This window comes from Drosophila serrata, unplaced genomic scaffold (assembly GCF_035046125.1).
Source record: "Drosophila serrata isolate PLE 108 unplaced genomic scaffold, ASM3504612v1 contig_36, whole genome shotgun sequence".
NCBI classification, from domain to species: Eukaryota; Metazoa; Arthropoda; class Insecta; order Diptera; family Drosophilidae; genus Drosophila; species Drosophila serrata.
Window position 1 is genome coordinate 58171 of NW_028256934.1, and position 14474 is coordinate 72644.

The window sequence follows — 14474 nt, forward strand, 5'->3', positions numbered from 1 at the left end:
GTATAGCATACTATATACGATGTATAAAAGCATAAAGCGTACGTCTTTATTTAATTTTTATTTGATGGATGTGCCATAAATGCGTTAAATGGATGTTCCGTAAAGGTTTTGATTTATATTAGATATTGTCTGGCAAATTGTTATCCGGATTAAGGGAATTATGATATCTGTATATATTAGTGGGAGTGCAAACCATTTTTGGGGGGAATTTATTAAAACGAATTGCTGTCATTTCAATTAGTTCATTGAGCACGAAAACAGGAAAACATGTATGTAGGTGTCTTTATAGCGAAATTTATAAGGAATATTTATTTTTATTGAATTAAGTTATAGCTATTGAGCTGTGGAAATCATAAGGTTGGATGCAAATCCATTCAGACACTCATCGCCTGGCCAGGAGAGGCTGCTGCTGCTGATGCTGGTTGTTGTTAACTTGGCTTCAAGTTCAATTGCTGCTCGGCTTGCCAGCGTGATTGTGTTTGCCCAATTGTGGTTTTGAACTTGTTTGGCTTTTGGCCGGGCGGCTGCTCACCGGCCTTACCGGCCTCACCTCCAACGGATTCGCCAGATTTATTGCCAATTGACCGAGCCCCAGTCCGTTGATGTTAACCAAAAGCGAAGCCAGCTCAATGAGCAGCAACAACAGGTGCACTGTTCAAAACAAAAATATTAACAAAATAAAAATAGTGTTAAAAAATTCTTGGAAGAGTTAGAATATAATTTTTAGGAAAGGAAACTCCTTTGGGGACTCAAAATCACCCAAAATGCATTTCAATAGTATGCTAAAAAATACATAAAAAAAAAAGAAAAATAGAAGGATGATAGAAATTTAAATTTAATAATTATTTGTTATTAAATATTATACATTTATTAATTTTATATTTATATTTTTCTTTATATAATAAATATTTACATACACATTTTTTGAATCAATATATATCGAGATTTTTATAAGAAAATATTTTCGAAAATTCAAAATTTTAGAAACTCATAACTAAGCCAACAATGCATTAATTTTAATTCGGAAAGCTTTCCCATGTTAGTTTTTGATATCTTAATAAATCTGCATACTCAATTTGAAATGTTAAAAAATTCAAAATTTTTGTCAATGTTAAAAAAATTTTCTTTGGAAAAAAAATTTTTTTCCAAAAAATAGCTAGAAAGATTCTCCTGTTGATGCTGATCAAGAATATATATGATTTATAGGGTCGGAAATGACTCCTTCGCTTTCTTTTAAGCTTCTGACTGAAGGCCCATTACCATTTTTGTACCGATATTAACAATTTTTTTATATGCAATTTTTTCGACAAATCAAAGTTTAAAAATCTTATAACTAAGCCAAAAATTCATTAATTTTAGTTTGGAAAGCTGTTCCATGTTAGTTTTTATTACCCTAATAAATCTGCATACTTAGTTTAGAATTTTCAAAAATTAAAATTTTTTATAAATTTTTTCGCAATTTTAACGATGAAACCCCTTAAAAAATTTTCAAAATTTTTAAAAAATTTAATTTTTGTGTAACATAGCTAGATCGACTCGGCTTTTGATGCTGATTAAGAATATATATGATTTATAGGGTCGGAAATGACTCCTTCACAGCGTTTTAAACTTCTGACTAAAATTCTATTACCATTTTTTAACAGATATTTATATACTTTTTTATATGCAATTTTTTCGACAAATCAAAGTTTAAAAATCTCATAACTAAGTCAAAAATTCATTAATTTAAGTTCGGAAAGCTGTTCCATGTTAGTTTTTGTTACGTTAATAAATCTGCATACTCAGTTTATAATTTTAAAAAATTAAAATTTTTTATATTTTTTTTCCCAATTTTAACGATGAAACCCCTTAAAAAATTTTTAAAATTTTTAAAAAATTTAATTTTTATGAAACATAGCTAGATCGTCTCGGCTTTTGATGCTGATCAAGAATATATATGACTTATAGGGTCGGAAATGACTCCTTCACAGCGTTTTAAACTTCTGACTAAAATTCTATTACCATTTTTTAACTGATATTTATATACATTTTTGTATGCAATTTTTTCGACAAATAAAAGTTTAAAAATCTCATAACTAAGTCAAAAATTCATTAATTAAGGTTCGGAAAGTTGTTTCATGTTAGTTTTTGTAACGTTAATAAATCTGCATACTTAGTTTAGAATTTTCAAAAATTAAAATTTTTTATAAATTTTTTCCCAATTTTAACGATGAAACCCCTTAAAAAATTTTCAAAATTTTTTAAAAATTTAATTTTTATGAAACATAGCTAGATCGTCTCGGCTTTTGATGCTGATCAAGGATATGTATGATTTATAGGGTCGGAAATGACTCCTTCCAGCATTACAAGCTTTTGATAAAAATAATAATGGTCTGCAAGGGTGTAAAAAAAGATCAAGGAATGTCAAGAACCTTGTCAGATTTTTCATTAAAATCATTCCTTATAAAAAGAAGTTCTATTTGTTTTAAGTGTAAATTAGTATTGTTGCACTTTATGCAAGTTTTTATTTACAGTACATGCAACTCACACACTCCATGTTCGATTGTAACCATTTACGGGGGAAATGTCACAACTCGCTGGCCGATTCTTACCGATTCTGGCCCGAACCAGACTCTATAGTCTCTATAGCCTCTAGCCGATTCTGGCTCGCCTCGTTCGCAGTGCCCATAACACTGATCATGATCGATGGCAGACAGCTATATATACATATATTACTCAACACCAGCGACACATTATCAAATAAATCAGCATGGGAATAATGTGCAACGAAAATTAGTTGCATCATCGTTAAAAAAACCTAAAACTTTCATTATCTGATTGGTAATATTTTGAAAAACTAATAATTTTTATTCTCTATATTTTTCAGTATCTTTTGCCATGGAAGTGGAATGCGATTTGGGTGAAATTCAGAATGAGGAATTGTTGAGGAAAATGGTAAGTTTGCAAGTTTAAATTTATTATACATATATATATTTATTTTATATATAAGAAATTGTGGGAAATATTTCAAAATATCTTATAAAATATTTTTATTATATATTTGGTTTGAAATCATTTGAAATTTAGTTTAAAAAGTGTGACAAAAAAAATGTTACTTAGACAAATCTTGACAGACTTTTAAATAGCTTATAAATTGTTTAAAAATATGTGGCATTTTTTTTCAATAATTAAAATAAATCTTACGAGCACTTAAAACTAAGTACTTAGTATTTCATTTAAAATAATTATTATTTCTGACATAAATTATGGATAACATATCTGTTGTGTCAGTTCATTGACTCCTTGATGGACTTGTCTTGTCCCCTTTTTACAAAGCCCAATTGGCCAGTGGAATTGCCTTTAAAGCCCTGGAACTTGGTCCGAGAACTGGCCAGAGGGGATGTCCATACATATATCCATTGGTTAGTCAGTCAGTCAGTCAGTCACCCAGTTCAACCTGACCAAATTGGGTCATTTATGGGGTTGCCTTACTGTACCCGGCTAACGCGTGGGCCGCTAGTCGCTGACTTGGCTCAGACATTTGCAATAATCGTTAAAAAGTCGTTAGAAAAATCAATGGAAAAACGATGACGATGACGATGTCGAGCCAAAAAATAAAAAAACGAAAGAAAAAAACAACAGAAAAAGAAAATGATCTATCTAACTGCATTAATGAAGAATAACAGTAAGGCAGATGTTTAATTATCGAATAGGGGAATACCCTGTAATTATTTAAAATTATATATGAAGAGAAGAATATCCTCAAAAATTTGATTTGAATTTTTTCCACATACATTTTTTGAAGGAATTTTAAATCAGCAATGATTTGTAATATAATTTCTTCAAAAAGAATTCCCAAAAACCATTAAAAAATTATACAGCTTTCAATTTAAAGCTTTAAAATAATTATGAATTTAAGGTATTTTTTTTTAATTTATCTATAATGTTAAATACCTTCTGTTAGAGTAACAGACGAAAGATGAAGCAGCAAAAGCAGACGATCTTCGACCCACGCAGTTGCGTCGCTGCTTTGGCTACAGAAAGAGACAGGAGATAAAGGAGAGACAGGGACAGGGGATAGCAGCAGCATCGACAAATTGGGATGCTGCGGCAGCGACCGTTCGACTGATAAAGCCAACGATGACTCATTGGCCATGAATCAATTTCAGCTTTTGGCCTCTGAGCTCCGCTGACCGCTGCTGGCCTCCTTCATCTCCTGCTCTCTCTCTCTCTCTCTCTCTCTCTCTCTCTCTCTCTCTCTCTCTCTCTCCTTCCTCTCTGCTGTTCTCCTTTGCTGCTCCTTCTCCTTTCTCCAGCATCTTTCTTCTGTCTACATCTTATCTCCTTTTGACTCTCCGGCCACTGGCGATGACGCCATACATAGCCTGTTAGGCAGGGATGCTAAGCTAAGCTTAAAAATAAACATAAAAAACTAAAAAAATAAAGCTAACATTAAAAAAAAAAGTTTTTTTTTTATTCAACAGTTTATTATTTATTTAAAAAACCAAGATTTCCCATAAAGAACACCTGAAAATAATACTAAGCTGAAGCACAACCTCTCACGTTAGACAATATAAACATTAACTAAAACTACGATTTTTTTCTATAGCTTAGCTTAATGTTTATTCTTATCTCAAGTTTATAAATATACAACATTACCTAATCAGAAAAATTAATACTTTTAATTTAATATATACTTCCGATGGTTAAAAGACAAGCGAATCTTATCTCCCGAAAGCAATTTCAAAACAATTTCTTATCTTATCTGAACTAAAAAGTTATTATAATTAGAAATATCTATAATTGCTTGAAAATGTTTAAATAATTAATTAGGGGTTATTATTTTTTTTTATTCATACATTTTCTATTTAACTATATTTTTTTTAGTTAATTAATTTATTTTTTTTATCTAATTGAGCTTGAAAAGATTCGAAATCTTAGATGGTTTTGAATGTGCATCTGGGTTTTGTCATTTTTAGTATTCAGACCCAAAGCTAGAGTATTTGGAGCTTTATAAAATATATAAATAAATATTTCTAAAATATTTATTTATATATTTATAGTTTCTTAAATATTTTAATCAATTTAAAGCTGGCTATTTATGAAATTTAACATCCCTGGGCTTAGTTGGCTCTAGAACCTGACCAAATGGATCAAACGAGAGCGTTGGCTGGCTCTTGGCCCTGAGACTGCCGCTGCTCCGATTCTGCTTGATTCGATTCGATTCGATTCGATTCGATTTGATTCGATACCGCCAGACAGACAGCCAAAAAGAAACGCGTGGGTCGGTCCAGCCATCGGCAGCGGAATAAATCAATGAGCCAAAGTTGAACTGGCACACACGGGAGACTAAGGCAGCAAATAAATAAATAAAATAAATAAAAAATTAAAGTCGGAGACACCCGCGTATGGCAAATGGCCAAATGCAGCAAGTGGCGGCCACCGTACAGTGGATGCCACAGACCGGGACCAGACATTACAGTGGGTCGGGCGGTCCGCTGGTCACGACCAAGTCTGCGTCTGCGCAACGTCTGCGCCAACGCCAGCGATGAGTAATTTTTTTTTTTTTTTTTTTTTTGTTAAGCCACAAAGAATGGTGGGCAGTGGTTAGGCCAAAAATAGTCTCAGTGAAAATAGGTGTCTATTATTAACATTGTTAATAACTATTACTGCAACAATGACGCCCACCTCGATGGGTGATTTATCAAAAGCCTTAAAACCAAAATCGAACACGTTCCAATGCAATTCACAGCGACGGATGAGCCATGTCCGCAGGTTAAGTAAATAAATAATGAAATAAGTTAAATAATTCATTTGTCCAGAAAGGCAGGAAGTGGTTTAGAAGCCCTTTAACATTTTTTGATTACCTATTTTATGTTTTCTATTGGAATTGATAAATATTAATAGCAGATACAAGATCTATAGGATACAATAGGTAAAAATTCATGTTATTCAGAAATGGTAACCTTATTTTGTGAAGTTGAATTTATTTTATTGATACTTTTTAATGACAAATTTAGCCAGGTTAATTCAAAAAATTTTCCTATAAATTTTAATATTATTTTAATTAAAAATTAAAGTTAAAATTATATTATATTTGACTTGCTATTTAGTATTTTTCGTACCACTGTGCCCCGTGTCGCCGGTCGCGTCATCTTCGTTTATTTGCCGTTTTTTCGTATTCGGTCATATCTCGGCTCGCTGCCCGCTTCACTGCTCGCTGCGCTGCTGGCGTCGCTGCCGGCGTCTAAGCTGGCAGCCACTTTAGGCGGCTTTGTGATTCTGATTGGAAACTTCAGTCTGATTTTGGTGCCTCGATCGATTGCAACGTGTCGACGCTCGGTGAAAAAAATATATACGAAAAAAAAAAACGTTAAGCAAAAGCAACAATAACTTTATTTTTTTTTCTTGCGCTACAAATATTTATTTATTTATTAAAAATAACGAAAATCGAATAATATAAAAAAAAAGTAGAAAGAGGACAAGGATTAGTCACACCTATTTTTTTTTTGCCATCAAGTGTTTCTTTACGTGCCTTTTCTTGCCGGTTCAACAACAACAACAAAAGCAGCAAAGGAGAAATAACTCCAACTTCAACTCCAATCAACAACAACAACAACAACTACACCAACAAGAAGAATTCGGCAAAAAATCGAGAGAAAGAATAAGAAAACAAAATCTTTTTCTTTACCTGAGGTAATTCCTTCTGTCATTTCGACATGAAAAAAAGATCCACCAAGCAGAAGAATCTGCGAGGCTACATATCTCAGATTCTTCCCCCTTTTTCTTTTGTGTTTCTCTCTCTTCTTCGCATATTAACTTTCACACTTTCGCACAGTTTAACCTTTTTTTTCCTGTCACCTTTTGCATAACAGTTAGTAACTGTAGAAACGTCTTGAAATACAGTCATCGATTCTTACAGGGGAATTAGGTTTATAAATATATTATTAAAGGGTATTAGGCTGAGATAGGGACTATGTTGAGGGCAGCCCCACCCCCATAAATCAATATATCGGCGATAATAATTGCCGTTATTATAGTTACGCTTTCTTCGAATGCCTGGGAATGGGGTCAAGTATTTAATTTGTAAAGAAAAAAGTTTTTAGCATATGTTTTAGGTTTGTAAAAATGTATATAATAAAATTTTTAAAGTTTCGCATATTTAAAACAAAATTCAAGAAGCTCTGAGGATTTTTAAAGACTTATAAAATTATCTAGAAAGGATTTGTATTTGTCTCTCAAGGTTTTAAGAAGTATAAATCTACAAAATACTATAGATTTTTGAATAAACAACTATTAAAGACATATTAACAATAATTTTTAATATGTTAAAGATTTAGCAAACCTATAAGGTAGTTTTTTGGTTCCAAAAATAATATTACTTGCATATCTTTTAACATTCGTTCATAATATTTTTAAATAAATATTTAATAAAGTAATCATAAATATAAATAATGAATAAATAATTACCTAACAGTATTTTTTTTATTTATTTACATTTAAATTTACTTTTAACCCATTTATTTATATTACTGTTAATATTATTACGTTGCCATTGAGGCAATTATTTCAATTAGCGAATAACACCTGTTACTTGTATCTGTATCTATGTGGTTGTATCTCTATCTCTGGCCAAGTGGCACGTAAACAAACGAAATAACAAACGGATCTTATCTTGAGGGGAAAACTTGTAGTAGTGTTCCTCGTGGGCCGATCGAGAGGATCCCCTGAACAGCCGGAACAGCTGACGATCGGGTTCGGGGCTTTATATATATATATATATATATATATATATATGCTAATCAGAATAGGGAGGAGTGCATCTAATTACACGGGAAAACGAGTTACCCACCGCCGTGGGCTGTTGGCCTTGGCAACTGTTCTACGCTTTTCTAGATCCACAAAACCAGATCACAGATCTCGCCCAAGGGTTCTTTTTTGTTTTTTTGTTTTGTGATTTTTTGATTTAGCCTGCAATTATCCATAATAATTGCTCTCCATTGTCGAGATGATAGATAGATGTTACCGATAAATCGTAGATCTTTTTGTACATTTTTTTTTTTGCATATTTTAAACTTGGGAAATGTGTAAAAAACACTCTAGAAAAAAAGATAATTCAAAATCTAAATTAAAGCTTTTAAAATTTAAACCTTTTTAGCCTTAAAAATTATAATAATTATATTATTAACAAAAGATTCATGTAGTTTTCGTCGCAATCTCACTCATAACCTTGGTTTTGAATAAAGCCAACTTTAATTTGAGAAAAACCTGGGCAAGTTGCTCTTTCCGGCCACGAGAAACAAAATAGCAAATAAATACAAAAAAAAAAAAAAAAAAAAAAAAACTCCACCTGCACTAATGACTTTAGCTTCGATAATTGTTTGGAATATATATTACGTATACGCAATATATTACGTATACGCCATGTATTATGATATTTCCTATTATTAAGCTTGGCAAGTATGAGATCATTTTTCTTTTGGGCAAAAATGAATAAATTCATGAAAACGGAATCAAAAAATATTCGTTAAGATGTTAAAGAACTTTAAGATTATTTTAATTTATATATTTTAATTCTCATAAAAATATGTTGAGACCTATGTATATAAAAATCAATCTAAAAATTTTAGTAATATAGTAAAGAGTAATTGCAACATATTTGAAATATGATTGTTGTTTAAATTGTATTTTATATTATTATTTTAAATTCACTTGAATTTATGCCCGAACATGAAACCCAATTTTCGTATAATTTATTGACTTTTTGTTTCTGTCCGAATATAATATATCACCTATTGGATCGGGGGCTTTGTGGCATTATAATTTCCCACACGCTTAGCCGCTTTGACAGGTGTCCATCGATCACTGAAAGAGAGACCCCAAAACGAAAATCAAATTGAGTTATTTCCCAGGCACCAAAGTGGGTCCAGTTTTTCGGGGTTTTTGGGTTTTAGCTTTTTTGGTGCTTTAATATGCAGGCAGCGATGCCATGAAAGTGCTCTACTTTTTTAGAACTCGACTTGGTCGACTTTATAGAGTCACCTGAAGCGGAGAGGGAGCCAAGGAGCTGTAGGGGAGCTGGGGAGGCGATGTCATACCCAAAATAAGACGCTGACAGCGAAAAAAAAAAACCAAACATTATAAACATGTTTCTCTGACGCTGCACAATGACACAATTTAAAATTCTCAATTCTCAATTCTAGATTCAACGATTCACCAATTCTCCGATTGGTTGGACATCGGCAATTAGGTCACTTTAATATGCATATATATATATATATATATGTATGAATCTATATCTATAGCATGCACTTGGTACAGAGATTGAGAGCTGGCATCGGGAATTGAAATCGTTATAACCATAAAAAGAATAATAATAAAAAAAAAAAACTAACAATTAACGCCGGCAGCAAAGTGCAAATACTGAAAGAAATTATGATATAGTTTGGTTTTTAGAGGTTTTCCTTTCAAGTTCTTTAGATATTCTCTGAAGAGTTTTTATTTATTTGTTTATTATTTTTATTATAAATATATATTTTTTATATATTTATTATAAATATATTTTTATTATTTGTTGGAAAACTAATAATAATACAAAATTAATTCATTTATAAGTATTCCCAAAATATTTGAGCTGTAGTTAGTATTTTTACAATACATTTTACAACAAATTTTAAAATCTTATATTTTATTTTCTTATATAGATTAATGAAAGCCTATTGAATTTATTTAATTATCTTAAACTTTGAGTTAAACTAAATATTTATGCATAGCACTTATAATTGTTTATCGGTAATACTGATAATGCCCATTATCTTCGAATGGAAACAGTATTTATTATTTTTAAAATGTTTATTTAAAGCCTATCTTTCACGTCTTAAAGTTTATATGATATTTTTTACATTCATTATGTTTTGAGTTTTTATTTTAAAGCCTATCTCTCACGTTTAAATGTTTTTATCACATTTCCTATATTTTTTAATCTGAGGGAATTGAAAGTAATATATTATGGAAAAATCTAGGTTTATAGGAAAAGTAAAATTAGAAAAGATTTTCATTATACACCAAATAAATTATTTTTAAATATTTTATTTGCAAAAAAAAAATCAAAAACTGTGATAAATATCATCTCTAACTATGTGTTCGTGTGCAATGATGACCCCTTGACCTTCCTAAGCACTCTCTCTTTTGCTCTGCCTCTCATGCCGTGCGTTGATTTCCTCTCAATTAAGTTTTTAATAAACTTTAATTTCAATAACAAAAACGATTTGTTGTTTTGCCAAAAAAATAAATAAAATAAAATAAAATAAAAGTAACGCGAAACGGAGGTCAACACCGGCTGACACGACAGCTAAAAATGAACAACGGCATAACGAAAATAATATAAATAATAATAATAAACCAACAAAAAACAACAAAACAGAAAACAGAAACTTCAAAAATAATTTATCAGCATTCGCACGTCACGTCATCCGCAGCAGCAGAGCGATCGAGTCAGTGTGAGTGCGAGGGAGAGGGTGGCAGTGACAGAGACAGAGACAGAGATGGAGACAGCTCCCCATCATTCCTCATCATTAGGCCTGCAGTCGACGTCGCTGTTGACGCTGGCGCCGGCGTTGACGCCCAACAGGTTGCCACTGAAACAGCCGCTGCCAGCGTCGCTGCAGAGGTGCGAAATTGGTTGCTGCTGTTGCTTCTTCTTCTTCTTCTACTTCTGTCTCTGTACCTGCCTCCTCCACCTCCACCTTCACCTCCTCCTCCCCATCTTCTTCTTCTCAACTGGTTATCACGGCACTTTTAGAAATTACGTCATTTGAGCAGAGGCAGAGGCTGAGGCAGAGGCAGCGACAGAGGCAGCAAAGAGCGCTTTACACTGAAAAGCAAGACAAATATTTAGACTTGCTTTAGGAATAAGGTTATGAAAATAATTATTTTATTTTATGTTTTTTTTTTTAATAGTAGAGGAAATAATTTTTAAATATAATTGATTTTATTAAGAAATCATTTTAATATTTATTTTAATTTTACAAATATTTTAAGGGAAATGATAAAACCAAGTTTACCTCGTTTAAAATATATTTAAATATTATTTCTAATAGTTTTATTGAAATTGTTCAAGTTTTCCTATTAAATCTTGTCAAGTCTTTGCCTTAAAAATTATTTGCAGTGCAGACCAGCAGAGGCGTTTCAAGACGCAGGTCTAGACTGCGACCACGCGACCAGTTCTTGAATACAAAACAAAAATAAAAACAAAAAAAAAGCACAAACAAACAAAATCTTAGTTGCAAACTTTTTGCAAAAACACAATCGCACACACACACATACTCAGTGGCTAGCTCTTCTCACTTTGATTTCTTGCATTTGTTTTTTATTTGTTTTATTTCTTTTTTTCTATTTTATTTTTTTTTTTGTGAATTGGAAATGCGAATCTGTTGATTTGGGCGAGTGAAAGCGCTGAAAGTGATGGCCGGCGATCGAGCAAGAGCGCCATCTGTCGAAAAGAAAGCAAACAACTAAAGCTATCAATCATGAAGATTTCTACATATATGAAAAAACAGCAAATCTTCCAATAAGATTATGGAGAATTAAAAAATTTTAATTACTTGTTACAAACTTTTTTTTTATTATTAAAATGGAACTAAAATCTAAAGCCATTTAAAAGTGGTTTTATGAATTATAGATTAGAATAAAAATTGACTATAGAAATTTATTATTAAATACAAGAAAATGGAAGATAATTATCCATAAATTTTACTACAAATTATAAAAAGAAACCAAGAAGTTAAATTCCTCTATAAGCATTAAACTCAAATTCACTCAAAAATTATCATAATAACCTTTCTGAATTTCTAATTCTTATTGCTAAATTATTTAAATTAATTGTACTATATTAAAACCAAAGCTTTTTTATGATAATCTTTCTATGAATCATAAATTTGTGTTACTTTCTATTTTTTCTAGACAAATCTTAATCTTAATCAACAAATTACTCATAATTCATAATTCCATTTCCTGTAGTAGTTTTTTTTAAGGAAGTTTTCCCCCATTTCGTTGACTAAAATTAAAACAGTTAGCAAAAGCTATGGAGTCAGCATTTTGCATATATTTAAATGAACAACAATATATGTACATATATATTAATGTATATATATACAGATGTGGATCGAGCGAGGTGTCATTATTGTTAATACAAATGTTATTTGACGTTGTTTTCGCGCTTGAGCTAAAGGTGATATCACCGTCGCCGCCTCAACTTGATTCCATTTTTGTTTGTTTTTCTTTTTTAATTTTTTCTTTTCCATTTTTATTTTGTTCTTGCTAACGATATTGTGAGACCTCTGTTTAGATTATTGTTTAAATAAATGCCTGGGACTCTTTGTTAGCGGATCCGCTTATCGGTCAGCTGGAATTGCCAATGTTTTATTTATAAGCTGGAAACGTCAGCCATGTGATGTTTGATTTCGTTTTCGATTTCTGATAAGAGTAAGAAATGCCAGGTAATTGGAGTGAATAACTGTTATGATAACTACTTACATATATACTCACATATATGTATACCAGGGACTTGTTTATAGATCGGTGCCAGTTCCACAGTTTTGTTTATTTTTAAGGCTCGCCGTATCTTATTGGAATTGTGCAATAATACTCACTTTAGATTATTCCAGGGAATATTGTATGGCAGCTATAAGATATATAAGTCCGATTTTCATAAAATTTTACACAAAATTCTAGTTTAATATATAATGGGTATATATTAAATTTGATGAAAATCTGTTGAAAACTGGAGAAGTTATAATTTAAAAACATATCTCACATCTGTGCATATGATTCCCAACTAGTTCAAACATCCCCGGAACGAAGTGACTGCTGCCGGCCAAGTCTCAGATATGTGTTGTGTTAAAAAAGTTGCAAGTCATTGTTTACTAGTGTTCAAAGTTAGTAACTGATCATAAATACTTACTAGTCATAGATACTTAGTGATCATAGTTACTTACTAGTCAGAGATAATTAGTGATCAGAGTTACTTAATGTTCATTGATACTTACTCGTCATAGATATCTACTGCTCATAGTTAATTGCTGATCATAGTTATTTTTCTTCTTTAAAATTTTCTTATCGTTCCTATGGCAGCTATATATATTTATATATATAGTCAACCGATTCCCCATGATCCGATTTATATACTAGTAAAATGATATAGAAGAATAACTCCATAGTTTCATTGAAATAGCTTGATCTTTGTTCCAAAACAAGTCTCGCACATGGGTGCATATGATTCCCAACTGGTTCTCACCTCCCCGGAACGAAGTGCCTGCTGCTGGCCAAGTCTCAGATATGTGTTGTGTTAAAAAAGTTGCAAGTCATTGTTTACTAGTGATTAAAGTTAGTAACTGATCATACATACTTACTAGTTATAGATACTTATTGATTATAGTTACTTACTAGTCATATATAATTGCTGATCAGAGTTACTTACTGCTCATAGTTGCTTAATGTTCATTGATACTTACTGCTCATAGTTAATTGCTGATCACATTTATTTTTTTCTTAAAATTTTCCTATTGTTCCTATAGGGCTATATATATTTTTTTATATATAGTCCACCGATTCCCCATGATCCGAATAATATCCTAGTAAAATTATATAGAAGAATAACTCCATAGTTTCATTGAAATAGCTTGATCTTTGTTCCAAAACAAATCTCGTACATCTGAGCTTATGATTCCCAACTGGTTCTCACCTCCCCGGAACGAAGTGCCTGCTACCGGCCACGTCTCAGATATGTGTTGTGTTAAAAAAGTTGCAAGTCATTGTTTACTAGTGATTAAAGTTAGTTACTGATCATACATTACTGGTTATTGATACTTATTGATCATAGTTACTTAATGGTCATAGTTAATTACTGATTAGAGTTACTTACTGCTCATAGTTACTTAATGTTCATAGATACTTACTTATCTTAGATCGATTTGCCTGTTGATGCTTACCAAAAAATACTTCACAGCGTTTTAAGCTTCTGACTAAAATTATAATACAATATTTTGAATCAATATTTTTATATGGAAATTATTTTAAAAAATCAATGTTTTAAAATCGCATAACTCCGCCAAAAAGGCATCAATTTTAAATCGGAAAACTGTCCCATGTTAGTTTTTATTAGGTTAATTAATCTGCCTACTCTATTTAAAATGTCAAAAAATAATTTTTTTTTCTCAATTTTTGACCACTTTGTAAAATTGTAAAATTTTGAAAAAAAAAATTAAAAAAAAAAAAAATTCTCCAAGAAATGCTTAGAACGATTCCCCTTTTGATGCTGATCAAGAATATATATGATTTATAGGGTCGGAAATGACTCCTTTACCGCGTTTTAAGCTTCTGACTGAAATACCCTGCAAAGTTATACAAAACTTTTACCATAATCATTTCTCAATATCTTCGAGTCTGAATCATTCCATTTACCCCTTGTTACCCCTTAGTCTGTGTGTAATCCCAGC

The 14474-nt window shown here is 31.4% G+C and overlaps 1 protein-coding gene across 27 annotated transcripts in view; it reads left to right on the forward strand.

Annotated features, from left to right (window-relative positions):
* Window positions 1–14474, forward strand: part of LOC110187078 (smoothelin-like protein 1) — a 53802-nt gene that overhangs the window by 2509 nt on the left and 36819 nt on the right. For 23 of the 27 annotated variants that reach the window (XR_015272097.1, XR_015272091.1, XR_015272092.1 and 20 more), the window contains exon 3: window positions 2867–2934. Coding sequence is in view for 17 of the 27 variants with exons in the window: in XM_086834708.1 (XP_086690834.1) it covers window positions 2878–2934 (57 nt within the window). In the remaining 10 variants the exon portion in view is untranslated. Of the gene's footprint in view, window positions 1–2866; window positions 2935–5535; window positions 6676–14474 lie in introns of those variants that run through there. The other 4 variants (XM_086834646.1, XM_086834654.1, XM_086834684.1 and 1 more) reach the window with 2 other exon arrangements.